Source organism: Rattus norvegicus, chromosome 16, assembly GCF_036323735.1.
Source record: "Rattus norvegicus strain BN/NHsdMcwi chromosome 16, GRCr8, whole genome shotgun sequence".
Taxonomy (NCBI): Eukaryota; Metazoa; Chordata; class Mammalia; order Rodentia; family Muridae; genus Rattus; species Rattus norvegicus.
Window position 1 is genome coordinate 63,312,661 of NC_086034.1, and position 19,897 is coordinate 63,332,557.

Sequence of the window (19,897 nt, forward strand, 5' to 3'; positions counted from 1 at the left end):
CTTGTCCCTGACTCTGACTCTTCGCTGCCTCAGTCACTGTCCTATTGCCGTGAAGAAACACCATAACCCAGATAGCACTATAAAGAAAGCATTTAACTGGGGCTGGCTTATAAGGTTAGAGACTTAATCCATTATCATCATGGTGGGGAGCATGGCAGCACTCAGGCAGACATGGTACTGGGGAAGTACTGAGAGTTCTACATCCGGATCCTCCAGAGAGAGAGAGAGAGAGAGAGAGAGAGAGAGAGAGAGAGAGAGAGAGAGAGAGCTCCAGTGTGGGCTTTTCAAACCACAAAGCCCAAACCCCAGTGACATACTTCCTCCACCAAGGCCGCATCTCCTGATCCTTCTAATCCTTTCAAATGGTCCCACTCCCTGGTCACCAAGTATTCAAACATATGAGCCTATGGGAGCAATTCTCATTCAAACCACCAGTCATTTTTTGTTTTAATTTCTTTATCCTAAAATACTCAAATATGTTGATGTAAGCTTCTAGAAACCTAAAGGATAGATTTGAAACATATGTAATAGCAGCATCTCAAGACTGAGCTCCTTGGGCTTGGGTCACTTGATAGTCACTAGCATAAGCTCACCTCAGACTGGCTATAGTTTGAATGTAAACTGTCTCCCATAGGCTCTGTGCTTAAATACATGATCCTTGGCTGGGGTTTGGGGAAGAGGAAGTTGGTACCTAGCTAGAGGAAGTAGGTCACAGGGGTAGGCCTTCTTTCTTGTCACTCTCTGTGAGCTGAGCAACTTGCCTGACAGGTTTATGTGCTTCTCCCCTTAGGTTGTTTCCTGTCAAGTATTTTGTCTCAGCCACTAGAAAACTAACTAATAAAAGACACCAGAGAAAAAGAGAGGGAAGAAAGAGCAGACAGACTTAGAGAGGAAGTGGTATCATATATACTTATGTAGCAGCACTGACATTTTCTCATCTAAAAGATTACTTGAGATCTCTTGTGGTTTTCTTTAGGAATCGCATGCCAGCAATTCAAACAGGATAGCCAGCTCTGAACAAATGAATTAGGAGTCCATCTAAGTATAAAAAAATCCAAAAACCTAAAACTATAGAAAGAGAGTTTTGTTCTCAAAATGAGAGGTCGGCAAGCTACAGATTCACTTAGTTTAAGACAGCAAGCTTAAAAGATGGAAATGTTGAGATATGACAAAAATAGACAGGTACCTACAGGTACAGAAAGCAAAGGGGATGAAGGCTAGGCTAGCCCAAACTCACGAGGACCCCACTTGAAATGCCATCCAGGAAATCCCTAAGTAGAGCCATGCCTAGGACTCATGACACAGGTTTGGTTCTACCTGGAAACTCTTAGTTTTACAGAATGGCTACCAGGTATGTTATTATAGTATGCTCCTGACAATAGAACTGTTAGCCAAGGGGAGTCGTCTGGTGTCCCTGAAATGTCTAGCAATTATTAGGAAAACTAGCTGCTAGTGTTAGACTGCCTAGCCATTTAGTCTACCTACTTTATGTTCCCAAATCTGATAATTCAGAATCTTGGGAAATTTTAATTTTCATAGGCCAAAATGTCAGAAGGCTGCTTATATAAAACAATTGGAGTTCTATTATTTGACTCAGGAAGAGAGAAAAACTAGGCCAGGGATTATTCCTACCCCAGAATAGAGGTCCCCCACCCATCTTGTCCTGTCTGCCAGTTGGCTCTCCAGACAGAAGAGCCCTAGGAAAAATCACCCAGCCATGTCCACCTGAAAAAGACAGTAATGATAAAGAAAGTTAAACCCTTATTCCCTGGGGTCTAGATAGGCAGTTTGGGGGAAGGTTTACTTGTAGCTAAAGTGATGCATGTATTCTCCTCCAAGCCATACAAATACAGAAAAAGAGTCCAGGAAATCTAGGAGACTCAATGCCCTTTACATAACACTGTCCCATGGTCACAGTCACTTGGGTGTCTGTCCTGCCACAGGTACTGTGCCTGTCTGTCTCTAACGGTGACTGCTGTTTCAGAGATAAGGCTTACACACTGAAATGGAGGCTGATAGAGACATTGACGGCTAGTTACCCAGCAAGAAGGAGTCTTATACCTGGCAAGAAGGTCCATGGTACCAATGACCGATGAGCCCCCTCACTTTCACTCAGCAGGGACTGCCTCAGTCACCATGACTGCAGGGGTTGGGTGGAAAATGTCCTACTTGGATCTCTCTCTTCTTATGAGCTCCCCTGACAAGCAGTTACCTAGGACAGTTTGTAAATAGTCACAATTGTGAATTCAGGAACCAAGAAACTGAGGTTGTCCCTGTCTTAGGAGGATGGGGATACACCTCCACACAGACAGACACACAAGACAGTTTGTAAGGCGGAATCTCATCATTTGTAAATAAACATAAAAGGTGGCACAGGAAAACAGAGAGATGATCTGGTATGGTCTGGTGTGAGTGTATAGTTCAGCTCTGTCCTCTATCACTAACGTAATACAGAAGGGGAGACAAGCATGTCTTTGGGTTGAGGAAATCGAGATGACAAAGCAAACGGATCGAGTACTTCAAGACGAGTCTCAAAGAGAACGCACCTCAACAAAACCCGTGGCCATTAAAAATCACATTGTTAGTGACCTGGTAAACTGTTTTCCACCTCAACCTTCTGCCGTATTTTAATAGCGCACGCTAAGGATGCAATCCCACACTCCTGAAAGTGTGCTTTTTAACACTGCTAGGATGCTGACGATAAGCATGGCTGATATGATGTAAACATTAAAGGACTCGTGCCCTCAGCTGCTTACCAGGCTTCCCTTAGAAAACCGTTTTCAATCATCAGTATTTCTACTCCTTTATCACTAACAACCCCAGGACTTCAAACGTAATACAAAAGTTAAACGAGCTAATGATAACTCAAAAATAGTAATGACTGTACAGTGTTAATGACAGGTTAAAGACCCCTGATGGTTTCTATAGAAGAAAAAAGAGCATTTAGTCCCACATGCTTTTCCAGTAGGACCCTTGTTCCTCTGAACTCTTTGGCACTTGGTCTACTGACCTCCTGCACTGTGTCACAGCCTTGCCATCTTTGATGTCCCTGAACCCGAGTCCTTGAGGGCAGGTTCCAAACATGGACCCGATAATGGCCGGTGGCTGGAAGGCCACGGTAAGCTCTAGCTGAGTCAGCAGAGGCCTAAAAATGTCAATATCCCGACAGCTACAACCTGCCCATTTAAACTCTGCATCCAATCCCATTTCCTATATTATAGGAGCAGAACGTTTCATCACTTCATCAATAAATTAATTTTTCTTGCCAAGACTTTTTTTAAAATCCCAGTATGAACCAAACACCCAAAACAAGCTCTTTAAAGGAGCACCAGAACACTTTGAACCAACACCGAATGATTACAGCATTGCTTTGTCAAACACCTCAGAACCGGTCCCTGGGAGACAGACCTGATTCTTTTATACAGAGGTGGCCCACAGACTGTGGGCTTCCCTCAATGTGGGGTTGCTTTCAACAACTCGGATCTTTGATTTAGACCCTTTTATGGAGGAGGGGACGACACACCCAGGATGAGATGCGAGGGTGGGGCTCTTCCCAATTAATTACAGAGGACACCAGCGCTGGCCAGCTGGGTAGCAGCTTCCTCTATAGAAAGAAGGAGTGACTAAAATAAGCACCACCACTGTCACAAATGGATTCAACTTACAGTCACCCCCGCTTTCGTGTGGGAAATGTCTTAAGCCACTGCCTTTGGTGATTCAGATCTCTTTGAGAGCAGAATAAAGCAGAGAGACGCGGACTGGCTCTGTGTTGCACATACCTTAAAATCCTAACCTCACCCAGCACTTAGAGAAAAATGGCAGCAAGAGAAGACCCTGGACACATTCCTAATCATCTTCTCCAATTTGTTTCGATTCCTAGGCGAGCAAATAGTTACGATCGGCCTGGTTTTGCGTACAGGGTACAGAGGTTGGTCAGGGCATGGGGGAGAGTTAGAAGTTCCTAAGGGACCGTGAGCCGAGGAGGATACCAGCTTTGGCGTTCACCATTAGCCCAACCCACAGCTGTAACAGCACACGGCCCCTCCTCCCAGCCACCCCAAATCTGATGATGGGGGGGGGGGGAACATAAACAAAATCAAAAACAACACAGTGACTTAGGACAGCAGCCGGTTGATCCTCCCCCAAACAGACACCTTCGATGTACTTGATCTGACCTCTTCTGTTACCAGCACTAAGGCTGCTGAAAATACACTAGAACAAAAGAAGACCGGCTCTGGGCAGCCATAAAGAAGGCAGCAGCCTTCTACATACATAATTCATGATGCTAAGAGCCAGCCGTGGATGTCATTTATCCTTTCTATATTTTAAGCCAGGCAAAAGTTACCAGATACTATTTATAAAGTCTCTTATTTCCACAGGAACCTGCAAGCTTGAAGAAATAGGGACCACTTACAAACCCAAGACCATAAGTCTTCTGGAGTTTAAGCGCCATCCATCAGAGCAGGGGAGGTTAATAACTCTAAATAAGCCAATTAGGTCAGCAGTCCTGTTGAGACCGATGTTATCAGGTCACTTCTGCTTTCCTGTTTTTAAAATAAACAGCCCAGTTTTCATCTCACATCAGTTCAAGCTGAACCCGAACTGTACGCTCAGATCAAAGGGTCTGGCATTCGACGTGACAGGTAAGGATGGTTAACTGTGCCGCCCGGAGAAGAGGGTCCTGGCTGTGCCCAGGGTCAGAAGACTCTGAAGAACTCGGGTCTGCGTTCTCTGTAGAGCACTGTGAAAATCTGCAGGCAAGCATCCTGGACTCTGTATCCTTGGTCCCCGAGGATGCTCTGGGGCCTTTTCCATTCATTACATCTGAATGAGCACGAGTGACACTGGACTTCATTCTCACTTCATTCTTACTCTGCTCTAATCCATCTTCCGCACAGGCACCGTCAGATCATCTGCAAAGTGCAAACCCAGCAGTTCCAGTTGACTGTTCAACGCCGACTCCCACTCATGGGGAAAAATCATCAGGTCTTACTTTAACATCATGTGCAGCTGCCAAGAGCTCTCTTCTCTGAATAGATAAAATGTATGTACATACCATATTTGCATTGCAGAGGTGTGGGTGACTGAATCCTTGAGCTCCTACCCTGTCTACATCCTCTCCCTGTGGGGCTCTGTGAAAATCTGCAGGCAGGCATTTTCTGGAGGCCTTTTCCTGCCCCACCCACCTGGCTCCAGATGGAGGCTTTCCTTAGGCCTCTCATGTCTCCGAAGGCCTTGGAATTGATTGCAGAGCACCGAGGCTGTTTACTGCCTACTTTTCTTCCCTGGCTGCTGCTTCACTCTCCTCAGATGCTGCATGGCCTGCCCCGTGTCTGAAATTACAGAGCCCTAGCTCACGTCACAGTCCGGTCTCCACATTGAAACAATTGCATGAGTTTCTCAACGTCATTTCGTTTTTCACTTGATTAATCCTTACTTTTGACAGGTGGAGGCTATCATTTCTCCTGTCACAAGTAATAGAGATTGCAGGCTCCGGGGGACAGCCCAAGGTACTTAGCCCCCTCGAGTGTCAGTGCTACTTGTCTGTGAACAAAGCTCAGGATAATCATAGCCTACATTTATTGAGGGTTTACCATGTAGGAGAAACTGTACTAGAACCTGGATGCCTGTTTGTTTATTTAATCCTCATCACCTCTAAGGAAATAACAACACAGGTATGAAATGCTTAGGAACTGAGAGAATTTTCTTGCTCTTCAGCTGAGACTTTTGGATGCCAAGTAGCTCCCTAGAGGTCCCAGCCCAGGGCTTGAGACTTCATGTGAACAGAAAGGAAGCAAGGAGAAAGAAAACCTGTACAGCCATTCTCATCTTTGACTGCAGTAAGAGAGACACTTGCTCTGTGTCGACTTCCATAGGAAGCTGTGTGGACTCAAGACAAAGATCAGGTCCTTTACAGCAATGATCTGAGTCAGAGGAGGAGCGATGGCCAGATGAAGCAGGAAGCTGTTCAAAGCACGGAGAACACACAGCCAGACTCCAAGCATACAATGACTCCCAGAGCACATGTTTGAGCATCCTCAGAGGCGAGAGAGCACGTGTTTGTGCGTGGCTATAAACAAAGCCACTGACACACCACCAGATTCTTCAAAAGCAAATATTTGTCCACTGCCAAAGAATGAGATTCTTCTCTAACAAAGAACAATGGACACCATTCTAACTCCTCGTTCTTCCTCTCTGCTTGTTAGTGAGTTACGATCTCAATGGAGATCCCCCATGAATAAGCATGTCTGGCATCACAAATGGCACTGTAAATCAGAAGGCTGATGGACTGTGAAAGATAGGTGGTTTGCGTATCCTGCCTGCAGAACACCTGAGGCTGGAGACGCAGTCATTTATCTGGTCCTGGAAACAGTCACCTGTTCTGTTTTGGGTTTTGGGGGGTTTTGTTGTTGTTGGGATTTTTTGGTTTTGTTTGTTGTTTTGGCTGGGCGAGAGAATTTTAACAGCTCTGGTAATCACCAAGATGCAACCAGCCCTCCTGTTTGGCTAAGCATGACTGCAGTATGTTCCGGAAAAGCTCGGCCGCATCCATAACGCTCATGAAGAGGCTGCAGAGGTGAACTGACTTTTGCTAGAAGTGCTGCACTGAAACTGAGCCACAGCCAGAAGCTACGTTCCTGAAATGACCAAACAGAAAACCAGTGCCCCGGCCTTCCCTTATACCAAGGGGAGAGGCCGCTGGAAGCAACATAGTAACTAGGGAGAAGCTGAGACCTGACTGCTTGTGTTTGAGGAAATGCTGAGGGCTTAAAGATGAAATAAGTTGAAAAGAACACCTGCTTCACCCAAGAGAGGGATAGTGAGGGAGACAACCAGGGCTATGCCACACAGGAGCCATCTGGGTACAGGGAAGGGGGCAGATGTGTGCTCGGGAGGGCTCTAAAGCACCTTTTTTTTTTTTTTTTTTTTTGGTTCCTGTATCCCAGGGCACAAAACAGCCAAGCTCTCAGCAGACAAGGGAGCCAATTTTGGCACCGAAGTATTTTGGAAAATTCACATTTCTTTTTTTAGTCCTTCCCATGCAATTCATGAGCAATACTTGAATCAAAGTCACCCCAGCCATGCCACGCATGTAGTGAGTCGCACTGAATATATATATATATATATTTTAGTGACATTTTTAGAGAATATTCGAGCCACCCTGGCCTTCTGTGCTATCTGCAATGATTTGTGTACTGTTCAGGGCAAGGAGAAAGATTTTGAAAGACCATACGGTGTTGTTTTGAACCACTCTTGAAGAAGCCGGGCTGGTGGCTTCCAGTGATCTTCGAAACAGAGGAACAACAAAAACAGAATTTATTCAACTTAATTCCACGGTCAACACACTTGAGTGCACTAGGTAAGACCCACTCCAAACCAGACATCCGGCACTGGTTCCGTACATATCGTACCAAGCTCAGGTCTAAATATATGACAGAGTGGAACTCCAAAGGGAGCGTGAGGGACAGCCTCACCACCCTACCACTCAGAAGCACTGTTCTGAGTCAGTGGAACATGGCTGGCCAACAATTATTTTCCATCGATTTCTTACACGGACCAAGCTTTATTCTTACTTCCACGGTCTTATTTTGATCGGTAATCTTCGTATTTATAAACATGCAAGATTTGTAATTATGGCTCTGTCTAAATACCGCATCACACAATAAGAGATGAATTAAGCTGTGAAAAGAGTAATTACACTCAAAGCAATAGCGTCCCGACGACGTGCATCACGGAAGCCAGTTAGAAACACTGCCTCCTTTTAAATCACAGAGCTGAGCTTTCTCAACTCCCAAACCTCTTTCCTGTCCTACCGTTCTGACTAATTTCACCTCCAGAGGGTTCTGCACACAAAGAAAAGCCTGATAAACTCAGAAGGTTTTTTTTAAAAGAAGCTCATCGCTAAACCTCTGAAAGGGAGAAAACTTCCTTAGCTTAAAATCTAGAGAACAGCACGTAAGAGACCAAAGGTCTGTCAGCACAGGCTGACTAAACAGTAGAGAAAGGGTCAGAGTATATGAGGTAGGCCACGGACGGAGAAGCAAGGTGTATATGAGTGTGCCAGTCTTCAAACTGCCACATGGCAGCATTGCCAAAGTACGGATTTTTTAATGTGCAGGTATGTGCACTTGAGTTCACCTGTCTGGGGAGGCCAGAGATGTTGGAGTTGCCAGCGGTTGTAAGCTGCCTCATGCGGGTGCTGGGAATTGAACTCAGGACCTCTGGCAGAGTCGTACATGTTTTTTCCTTTTGAGCCACCTCTCAATTCCCCTCCCAAAAAAAATAAATTTTAAGTGCTCAAAGGCAAGGTGCAGAACAAGTATCCACGACCCCTCTCAGGTTAAATACAATGTAAACACATTGTTTTAGCATCCCTGAAAGATACCACAAGAAACGTCATACAAATCAAAAGAAGTGAGGTAGATGATGGTGGGTGGGACTTCTGCTATTGAATTTATTATGCATACTTTCTTATTGTTAGTGTCATGGGAGCAAAGAATCGTTGCGTGATTTCTCTGCAATAACATTATGGATTTTCAGTTCTCTAGGAAGTCAACTGTAGTGAAAAACTTTAAACCTAAATCCAGATTTTTTTAGAAAATCAAAAAGAAGTTGAGAACGGGTTGTAAAGGCAACAAAGATTTATGAAGAGTTAATCTAAATTGATAAAACACTGTGATTTTTTTTGAAAGCTGAGAGTCAGTAAAAGGATGCCAAAAAGATATCTGAAAACTCAGAAAAGTAGCGACTTAATTAGGTAGAATGCATTCCAGCAAACATCCTGACTAATTAGACCTCTGAGTCACCAACCGGGTACTGTTTTTCCCTTAAACATCAGTGTATTGTTAGGATGAAGGGAAGCCTGGGGAAAGGATGGGACAGGTAGCAACATGCTTGAGACCATGACATTCCCTGTCTGTCACCCCATGATCCCATGTTGGGAATGCTACCCAAATATCAAACTTAGATAGCATGCCTTCCAAAAAGGCATTGCCAAGTTTAGCTGGTTCCTTTGGACCTGGACTCTTATGTTTGACACAGAGCCCAACTGCTCCGGCCACTGCAGTCCCTGCACCTGCCCAGCTTCTGCAGCTACAAAGACCAGGTACCCTCCTACGGGAATGCTACAGCCTTGCTCCATGGGCCGCTCCAAATGTGCCCAGGGCTGTCTGCAGAGGAGCATCTGAGGAGTGCCTGCTGCCCCTGATGTGAGGACAGAGGTGCTCCTGTGTGTAAATACAATGACATGCACGACCCCGGATTCAGTTTTCACACGGCTCTGCTATGTTCTTTTGTCTATAAAGTCTGTGAATGGTGATAAAAGTTCAAGACCCCGAACAGAAAAGAAAACGAACAAATAAACAAGACACTGGCACAAAGAAATACAACCAAGCCAGGTATGGTATATCTCAGGCCTATAATCCCAAAGCTCAGAACGCCGAGACAGGGGTTTACTACAAGCTTGAGGGGACCTCCTGGCAAAAGTCTCAAAAGCACAGAAAAGGAAAAACCCACCAGAGCAACAAAGAAAAGTTCATCACAGAATCATGACAATAGAAGGCAAGTGTTCACGTGTCTGAACCAAGGGAACGCGGTTAAATAAACAGCTAGAATGGCCTTCCAGACTATTACGTAAGCACTCACTGTGACTGTGCACTTAGAAAGCCCCTGGAATGTAATGAATAATAGCTTAGTTTTTTGGGGGAAAAAATCAATATTTAAGTCATTTATACCATGAGCTAAGTTTGTATTTGAAGAACCTAAGCTTAAAGGAGGAGCTAAGAGAAACAATTATTACGGAAAATGCCAGCTATGAGTGGTGCTTTTCCCCTTTCCCCTCCAAATTTCTGTTATAATATGGGGGAAATTGGTTTCTATAAGATTGCACTATGTCATGTCCCCACTACATAAAAAAAGGAGGAGGAGGAGGGAGAGGAGGGAGAAGAGGAAGAAGAGGGAGAGGAGGGAGAGGAGGGAGAGGAGGGAGAGGAGGGAGAGGAGGGAGAGGAGGGAGAGGAGGGAGAGGAGGGAGAGGAGGGAGAGGAGGGAGAGGAGGGGGATTTTACCTACAGGCTTAACATATTTCCAAATACACATCTGAACGTTTGCTATCTTCTGGAAAATGGCAGTCTCGGCAGCAGCTGGAATCTTCCGAGTTCTAATTATGTATGAAGCATCGTTCTAAGCAATATATGTGCATTAGCTCATCCCTTGGGAACCACTCCACAGGACAAAAACTATTGTGACTCCCAAAGGCACACAGCTGACAGGTGCTGAAACAGAGCAGAGCCTAGCTATCCACAACCAACTGACCAGTGTGCTGGAATGCTTCAAGTTTACTGTTACTAAAAAAATACCCTTGCTTTTCCCTTTTAATTATGTTTATTATTATGTTATGCACGTGTGTGTATACATGAGTATGTATGTGTGAGTAGAAGGAGGAAGAGGAGGAGGAGAGGAAGAGGAAGAGGAAGAGGAAGCGGCAGGGGCAGGGGCAGGGGCAGGAGGAGGAGGAGAAGGAGGAGGAGAATGGCACGTGCTCCACTATAAATACAGAAAAATCAGAGGATGTCCTTGTGGGATCCATTCTCTCCTTCCACTTTCAATTGGGTTGCAGGGATTGAACTCAGGTCTTCAGGCTTGTACCCCAATCACCTCTACCACCGAACATCTTATTAGCCCCAAATGTTTCAACTTTAAAAAGCAACATATTTCCTATGTTTCAAACCAAAGGGGAAAGAATACAAACCATATTTATCTTAATATCCTGAACTTCTAAGCATTTTGGTCAAAGGGCAACAGAGTATATTTGAGTAAAGTGAGAGGCAAAGACAAGAAAACTCAAGCAGCAACACAGTGATCAATGCGAGGAACCCTGGCTTCCTGAGGTCAGTTCCATCCAGATGAATGATACGCATAGAATAGCGAATTGGGAAGCAAACTTAATTAAAGTCATGCTTTCATTTACTCTAGATTTACAAGCAATACATAAAGAGACAAGAGATGTAAAGGGCTCACAGCTAAACAATGGCTGTGTTAAATTCAAATTGCTTTTCTCGGGGGCTGTTATGGTAAGATTTACAGCGAGGAAAATCAATGTCCTCACATACAGTCCTATGGATTACCGGGCCATGCAGCCACCATGCTGTGGGGATAACCAATGGCCCTTTCTTCCCTGTCCCCTGACCTGGAGAAAGTGGTACCAGGCAGAGCATCTGAAGCCACCCTTCCACGGTCACAGCTGCAAATGTCTTCCAGGGCTCAGCAGAGCTCTGCCCAGTGGTAAAGACTATACTGGAACAGTGCTTCGATGTTCGGATTCAAGGGCCAGCAGGAGCCACTGCCAAAGACATCTGGCCTCGAAACGTCATTTAAATAAAGACCTCCCTTCCTTATCATAACTCCTAAACGCCAGATGCTTTGAGCACACAATCTACGTCATGGCCCCCTAGACCTTCAGCCCCCTTCGTCCACTGATACCGACTTACTGGTCACCTGGAAACGATCTCCAACACTCAGCTGCAGAGTGGCCTTGCCGCACCGCTCATACTCACGCTTTTCTTGCAGTTCACACCCCTGGCCGTGACCTCGGCTGACTCCATACTGCAGGCCTAGCTCTACAAGCTGCTTGCCAAGGAGCTAGCTCCTCTGAGAGATGAAGAGAAGGCTAGCCCCCACCCAGAGTAGTGCTCTTATGAAACTCACTTCCTAGCTAAAGCTAATCTGGGAAACCAAGGGCCCAGCCGTCCTTACCTCGTAGGGTCACCGGGGATCTGAATGGGATCACCTACTTGAAGCCTCGGACTGGGTTGAAAACTTGGCACACGCTCGGTCTCCTGGTATCCTCCAACAATATCCCTTACCACGGTAAACACTATGGTGCAAGTGTGCACGCATGCATGAGTGTGTGTGCAAGACGAGCTGGCTAGCAAATCCCGGGGAATCTTCCTTTCTCTACCTCCTCCTCAGTGCTGGGTTTGCGGCTGCATGCTAAGACAAGTAGCTCTTTACGTGGGTACTGGGATCCTAACCCAGGTCCTCGCACTACCCACTGAACCTGCTCTCCATCCTTTCCACAACCGTTCATAAGCTCCTCCCTCTCTTCAAACAAGGCTTGTGCTACTCACTACCCCTAACTCGCTACTGCTAGCATAGGGTTCTAATACCATATCGAGGGCACATGACTCATCCTGGGCACAAAAAGGATCAGAGATGATGCATCTTGGGAGCAGGGAGGATCTGAGACATTTAACTCTTTGAATCTCTCAACATTTAATAGGCTAATAATAGGCAAACACCTCAACAAAGCCTCCCTCGACAAAGAGACCTGCCAGTGGTAGTCGCATATGCTTGGCAACACCCACTCTAATTGGTGCTGTCTTCTTCAGAGTCAGTCCATAGTCTCTGGAAGCTGGAAATGACTTGATGACCTTGATCCTTCCAAAGGAGGAGCGAATAAATAACCAAGACCGCAGTGATCCTTAGGACAAAGGGAAGCTTTCTCCCTCAAAAGGGAGGATTAGCTTTGAAAGGTCTCAGAGCAAGTCGGTGATGATGCTGGTGTCGGTGCTGGCAATGCTGGTGGTACCATCAGTCCCTCAGGCTCTGCCTGGGATTTACTGCAACAAAGGATCCAGACTCTAAGTCAACTGGAGAGAGGGACATGGAGTGGACATTCCCTTCTACCTATTCTTCCTCATCAAGTAAATTCAAACGGTAAGTCAGTTTCTCTCTAAATGAGTAGATTTTTCCCCCCTAGAAAGACGAGAAGCCGGACAGCTCACAAACACACAATGATTTTCTCTCTAGATGGTCAGATTCCATAAACGAAGGACCAATCATCATGTGAAGATCCCACCCCCAATGGCCAACGTAGTGCATTTTATTTTGTTCTCCTGAAACTCCCAGACCAGCTCAGATGTCTGCAGACAGCAGGTATTCGTTCAAAAGGAGCTGGTAACGGCCTCAAGCTAGTAACTTGTCTTGTGTGGTAATAACCTAATATTGAAACATTCCCAACCCTTACCAGCTAATCTATCTGAGGCCTAGGGACCAAGCACTCCAGGAATATCACTCAAAATGAACCAAAAGAAAAAACAAAACCATAAAAGCTCTATGCTGAAATTAGTAATGCCACAGCCTCATTCTCTCCCATGTGTTCTTTGTCATCCTATGTGGGCCATGTGTGTGTGAGTACATACACACACACACACATCACACACACACACACACACACACACACACACACACACACAACAGAGAGAGAGAGAGAGAGAGAGAGAGAGAGAGCGCAGAATAAACTCTACCTGCCCTATAAGAGGATCCCAAATGGCCGTGAGAGAGACATCCACTCAGTGGGAAGGCACCCAAACCCTTACTCCTAAGCCATGCCCTGCCTGGTATCCAGAGCCCATGGGAGAATCCCCAGGCAATCCATCTCAGAGAGAAGGCCCAGCCCTGCCTCGGTGCTCCCTGCCCACACAAACACTTGGCTCGAAGGTCATGCTTACACAGCTCTGTGAAGGTAAGAAATACCAGTGAATTATTCACTTTAAAATGGCTGATCTTACTTTTGATAAATTTCACCTTGAAAGGAGGAGGAGGGAGAGGGCAGAAGAGGAAGAGGGTGATGAGAGGAAGAGAAAGGAAGGAGGAGGGAGAAGGAAAGAAGAGATGGAGGAGGAGAAAAGGGAAGAAAGGGATGGGGGAAGAGGAGGAGGGCAGGGAGGAGGGAGGACAAGAAGCAAAGGGCAGCAAGGGAAGCCACACCAAGCACTTGGCTCACGAAGCCGCCCCACCCCTAAACAAGCTGGGCTAGTAAGTGCCTCTGTATAGACTGTGAGGGGAAGTGGGGGTAGCCTGGGTGCCCAAGGCTAAGGTTTGGAGAGGCAGGAACTTTCCAGAAGCAAGGAGGGCGAGCCTCTGGGCATCTGGCATCCAAGAAAGCTGCCTGGCTCCCCTGACCACCTGTCCATCACCCCATGGTGGTCCTCACTGTTTGTTTTCTCTACCTTTTGTGGGTGTCCTGTTAGACAGAAAACTGTTGCTCAGGGACTCCTCCCTGATTTATTCTTAAAAAAAAAGAAAAAAGAAAAAAGAAATAACCAAGCCTCAGTGTTTCCAGCTAGGACATTACGCTGAAGAAATAAATGTTTTTGAGCACTTACTGCCAAAAATAAAAATAACTCCAAAATTTTCCTTCTCATTCTCTACAAATAAGTCAGCCTGCTGGCAAGGATATCTGGGAATTGTTATCGACGTGGCTGCCAAGTGTGCAGTACACATGGGCTTGCCTATACCACAGCCAGCTACTCCACCGGGGTCTTCCTTGATCTCCAATCAATAGGCTGAACCCAGGTGGAATTTTGGGAAGCAACATTGCCTGGAAGAGGGTAAAACCACTGAAAAAAAATCTGCCTTCCTGTACCCATTCCACTTCCACCAATCATGGCTTCATGGTCCTCTATCACTGAACTCCCTGCCTCCTCCACTCTCCCACCCCCACTATGGAAGTCAAAGTTAAGGGGAAGGTATGAGTCAATCGGGAGGAAGAGCTAAGGGAGCATCTGCTTTGGGAGGAAGAGTCACCAGTGCCCTAGGGGACTAAACATAAGGTTAGGTAGCAGAAGGCTTTAGGCAGTCAACTCGTACTCAACACGGGTATCCTGATCATCTGTCCCCTCTCCATTTATTTCTGTGAGAGTTAGAGTTTGTACACAAAGAGGAAGAACACGAACAACAAAAACAAAAATCTCCTGGTAAACTTCAGCAGATTACACTTGCAGATAAGGAACACCAGAAACAACCCAAAACCCACTTGCAAGGAATCAGAGATAACACGAAAGTCTTGGCCTCTCAGAAACGATGGCGGTGGAGTTTCTCCCACCAGCTCAGAACTCCGGGTACTGCCCAGACAGCTGCAGTGAAAACATCAGAAGACAAAAAGGAACAAGTCCCTGGGGACACAGTACCATTCCTCAGAGAACGGGTGTGGTGGGGGGAGTCTCTAAGTTTCAGGAGTTGGTTACATGCATTCTGTGGGTGTCTGAGACGCCTGCCTGTCAGTCCTTCTGAGGAGAAGGCCAGTTTTCATGAAGGCCAGAGCCACACTAGAGAATATGTACCAGGGTGCTTTCACTTCCTCTGAGGGAAAGGCCACCAACCCCAGAGAATGACAAAGTGATGCCCCCAATTCCCAGCAATTGGTTTCATGTCAGAAAGACTAAGCCTGCCCCAAACAGACCTTCCCTTCCCGTGTACTTCCACAGAGACTGGCAGGGGAGCTGCCCGTGACAAGAGAGGGTAAGGACTTGGCCAGCACTTGGCCCCGGTTTTCAACAACTCAAACAGAAGTCTGCTAATGATGGCTGCCGAGTCTTTCATCAAGCTGTTCCCAGTGAGAGACGAGAATTAAGGACCAAATTGGGGGAAACCATCAGAAATATCCACCCCAGAACTGGCCCTTCCCACACACCCCTTCCTGTGTAAAGTGTAAGAACTGGCCCTTCCCCCCAGCCATGGGGAAGGCACTATTATTCTAGATCCTTGCCTAGCCCTCCCCAAGCATCCCTGAAGGCACCCATCCATGCATTAGATAAGAGATGGAGTGAATGAGGAAGAGTCAGGTTCACCAGGGAGCCAGGGGAGCAGGAGGCAGAGCAGTGCATAGACTGCAGGTGACATGACAAGCAAAGGTCTTTCTCTGGGACGTTCTCAAGTACCAGAGCAGGGACTGCCTTGAGAGCACACCCTAGAACTGAAAGCAGAGACTCCTGTGTCTTAAAGTAATGAGAGCATTATTACGTAGACCTCCCCAGTCTTTGAACTGTATTCGGCACAGCATTTCGCTTTCCTACTACATCATCAAGGCTTTTTCTTTGTATGCAGAACAAAGTCTTACAGAGTTCAATGAGGCCTGTTTATAAAAATAAAGACCCAGGGGCATCACTATTAATACAGTGAAGCTAAAAAAGATATTGGATAAGTTTTGTGAGGTTTGAAAACAATGGCTGATTCAATCCGAGCAACTAGGTCACACTCGGATTCCAGTAATTGTAAAATTTAGATATAATAAGGCAAGAACTTCGCTTCGCTTCAGTAGTCAAGATGAAGGGCCCATTCAAGAGCAAGTGCTGTGGTCCCACCCCAACAGGAGAGCTAGGACATCTGAGTGGAGGAAGCATGTCAAGCAGGGTCCCCGGGGGTCGCCATCCAGTACTACCTGGGAACTTGACAGTACAACAAAGAGATTCTTCTTACAAAGTACCAGTCACTCGGGGAGCCCTGAGAGACTCCCAGGGACCACAAAGCCTCAAGCAGGTCTCTGCTTAGAGGAAGTAAGTGAACAGTCTAATCAAGACAGTATTGGGGCATATGGAGTCCCTCCTGAAACCAAAGAAATTTGCCAAGCACCAGACAGACATGCACCGTCAGACACACTCGGAACAGGACATACAGACGGTCAGACTGGTGCACACAGTTGGGTACGTACAACAGACAGGTATACAATGTCAGATAGGTACACATAGCCAGTGAAACACACAGTCAGATGGGCACACACTATCAGGCAGACACATTGTCATATGGGCACACATTGTGGGACAAGCACACACATTCAGAACAGTGCATACAGTTAGACAGTCGCACATGGTCAGACAGGCATGCAAAGTAAGGCAGGTACACATAGTCAGACAGGTACATACTAGGTGCAAAAAAAAAAATGAAGGAGCAAAGGGTGCTGTCAAGACACGGAAAGGCTCTGTGTGAACGGACATGGGCAAACTTAAAGAAAACCAGATAATTCAGTTGACTGGATTGCTTTCTGCTTGTTAACAATTACCATTCATAATTTAGAGGGTAAATATTTGAATATGAGTGAAAACTTATATTCAAAGTCACTTAGACCAAGACACATTCTTCCAACTCAAAACCACGAAGCCGTCATTCGATGCAGAAGTGTTATCAATATACTGTAATCTTGCTGCAGTCCAATGTGGTAGCCACTTAGTCCGTCAAGCTAGCCAACCTCAAGAGGCTGACCATTCTGGCTTAAATGATACAGGCAGAAGAGAAGAAAAACATGAATAGACATCCCATAGGAAGAACAGTGCACTCTGGGAATGGAGGGGGATGGTGGGTATAGGCAGGAGTCTACACCTAGAGAATACATTAGATATTCAGTGATAGTCTGGAAAATGATTGTGTTTGTGTGTGCACACACAATTCAGCACAGGTGTGGAGGGCCGTTTGACCTTCTACCTTTACATGGGTTCTGGGGGTGGAGCTCAGGTCTCTAGAATCTCAAGACAAGTGCCTTTACCTGCTAAGCTACAGAAATGTTACAGACCTGTCTTCAGTTTCTGGAAGAACTCTGGAGGGCTGGTGAGATGGCTCAGAAGTCAGTGAAGAGCACTGACTCCTCTTCTGGAGTACCAGGGTTCAATTCCCAGCACCCACATGGCCGCTAACAACTGTCTGTAACTCCACTCCCAGGGCATCCCACATCCTCTTCTGTATAGACAGACATGCAGACAGACTAAACATCCATGCAGGTAAGTAAATGAATCTTTATTTAACACACTCTTCTATATCAGCCCAGTTGTCTTACATAAAATCTATAATAAATAAATCTTAAATAAAATCTGTAATCTCATTGACAGTGTGATTGGATCTCATCCACAAGAAATTTTAAATCCACGGTTGCTGGCTAAGGATCTCCGAAATTAAAGCAAGAGAACCCAAGCTCAACCTCATTCAGTCAGCTAAGTAGCTCTTGCCAGAAAATGAGTTGGGCAAGGTCAGAATGGGTTTTCCATATAAGAACTTTTTAAAAGGTATTAATGGGATGGAATGTTTCTGCTGAATGGTACCAGGCAACATGGGAAATGGTTCTTAATGTCCCAAGGGAGACAAAAACAAAAAACAAAACAAAAACTTAGAAATCAGTTTTTAAACCATTGCATGTAAAACTGTGAGTTTACAAGAGAACCTGACACTCTTAAGTGTAAAAAGAAGTCTCCAATTTCCTGCCTAAAAATCGAATGACTCCAAAGAAAGACAGAAAGCTACACATAGACTAAAGCTTCTGCCAGACTGAAACATGTTCTAATCACCTAAGGCTGTGTCCTCTCAGAACTGAACATCAAATGTTATCATTTCTCCCACATGACATTCTAGATTTTATTATTTGTGGTTCTTAGCAGATCTCTCAGAATTATGACAGTTACTAATGAAGAATGGGAATCACAGAAAAAAAATGAGAGAAAAAAGATCTTGTTCTTTTTGTTGTTGTTGTGATAATGTAAAGCAAAACACAATACTGTCGGCCTTCCCAATATTTCTGATCTCTCTGCTACTTTATGGATAAAAATGTAAGCCAAAACAAATTTTAAAAAAATAACACTTTGGTCATAGATAAGATAAGAGACATTCCATGCATGTTAGAAAATCTGTAATCTCATTGACAGTGTGATTGGATCTCATCCACAAGAAATTTTAAGTCCATGGCTGCTGGCTAAGGATCTCAGTAAGAAGTCAGTGCTCTTAACTGACTTCGGAGCCATCTCGCCAGCCCTCAGCACAAATATGCTGGCATATTTCTCAATGTAGATGTGTGTTCTTACAATTCTCTTTCCCTTCTCAACTCTGAAAAGTAATGTCTTCCTTATAACCTGGATTGCCAACCCAGGGTGGCCATGGAAAAAGGTAAATGGAGAAACAAGCTGGCCCTGGCTTATTGTCTGGTCATCTCCCTGTCAGCTCCATACACAAGAGAAGGCGAAAACTTAAGAGCAGAGGTGAGGGTAGAAATCATACCAGCCTCACTGTATTATTAGCAGAAATCCTCAGGCCCCGACTGGTTCTCATTCAATAACCTATATGCTTCCCTTTGATGTGCATGGCATCAACTGAATTCACACTCTAGCCCTGCACTAAGCAAGAACTGGTTTCAGAGAACTCTTTCAGTTGAGTACCCTGGGAATACAGGGCTCCCCCATCCCTTTGTACAACTTAGTAACACAGTAAGGAAGGTGTTTGCCTTCCGTGAATAAAACCCAATGGCAAACACATCAAGGCAGTCACCAAGTCAGGGCCAGATAATCACACAGAATGGTTGGCTCCACTGGCTGGTAATCCAATATGGTAGCTTTTTTCAAGCTGAAGAATTAAGCCTAGATCTAGGGCAACGGGAAGGCATTGCCTTCAGAAATGTTGGTATCCTGTTCCTTCCGGTACTGTTCCAAGCTGCATTCTAGTTGTCACTCGGGCCAAGACAAAGATCAGAGCGCCATTCATTCTTCCCATTCATCACCCCTCAACCTACCCTGGGTGATGGGGGACCAAGGCGAGAAGGGCTCAGCGGTCCAGGATTTGTGCTAAGGATGCTTGTGATACTATCGACCAAGGGGGCTGCACAAGTCAGCTGTTAAAGAACCTCAAAAGGAGGAAACAGTTCCTAGCTAAAGGCTTAACCAGGGGTGGGAGGATGGGGGTGGGGACTCCCAAACAGAACAGTAGAAAGACCAGGAGTTCCCAAAACTGGTAGGAAGAGACAGATAAAGACGCACAAAGGACTTTTTTTTTTTTTTAGGGTGGTGAAACTACCCTAGAAAACATTACAATGATGGACACGTGTCATTCATTATGCAATTGTCCAAACCCACAAAAATAAACACCCAGAGGGATCACTAATGTAAGCTAGGAATGCCAGGTGAGGGTTCGCTCCTGAGGGTAGAGGATGGAGCAAGCTGCCTGGTCCTGCACAGAGCTCGATTATGAAGATGAGGAGGCTATGCTAATGGGGAGGATGGGGGTGGGAGGAACCAGACTTTCTGTTCATGGTTGCTGAACCTTTAAAAGTGCTTTTTTAAATGAGGGTGTTGGGGTTTTTTTTGTT

At 45.6% G+C, this 19,897-nt stretch overlaps 1 protein-coding gene across 4 annotated transcripts in view; it reads right to left on the reverse strand.

Annotated features, from left to right (window-relative positions):
• The window catches only part of Mfhas1 (multifunctional ROCO family signaling regulator 1), an 87,609-nt gene that overhangs the window by 63,828 nt on the left and 3,884 nt on the right, over window positions 1-19,897 (reverse strand). The window contains exon 2 of one of the 4 annotated variants that reach the window (XM_006253227.5): window positions 6,826-12,620. The exons of the other annotated variants lie outside the window; for them this stretch is intronic. Within the exon in view, the coding sequence (XP_006253289.1) occupies window positions 12,592-12,620 (29 nt within the window). The 3' untranslated portion in view covers window positions 6,826-12,591. Of the gene's footprint in view, window positions 1-6,825; window positions 12,621-19,897 lie in introns of those variants that run through there. 4 annotated transcript variants of the gene reach the window in all.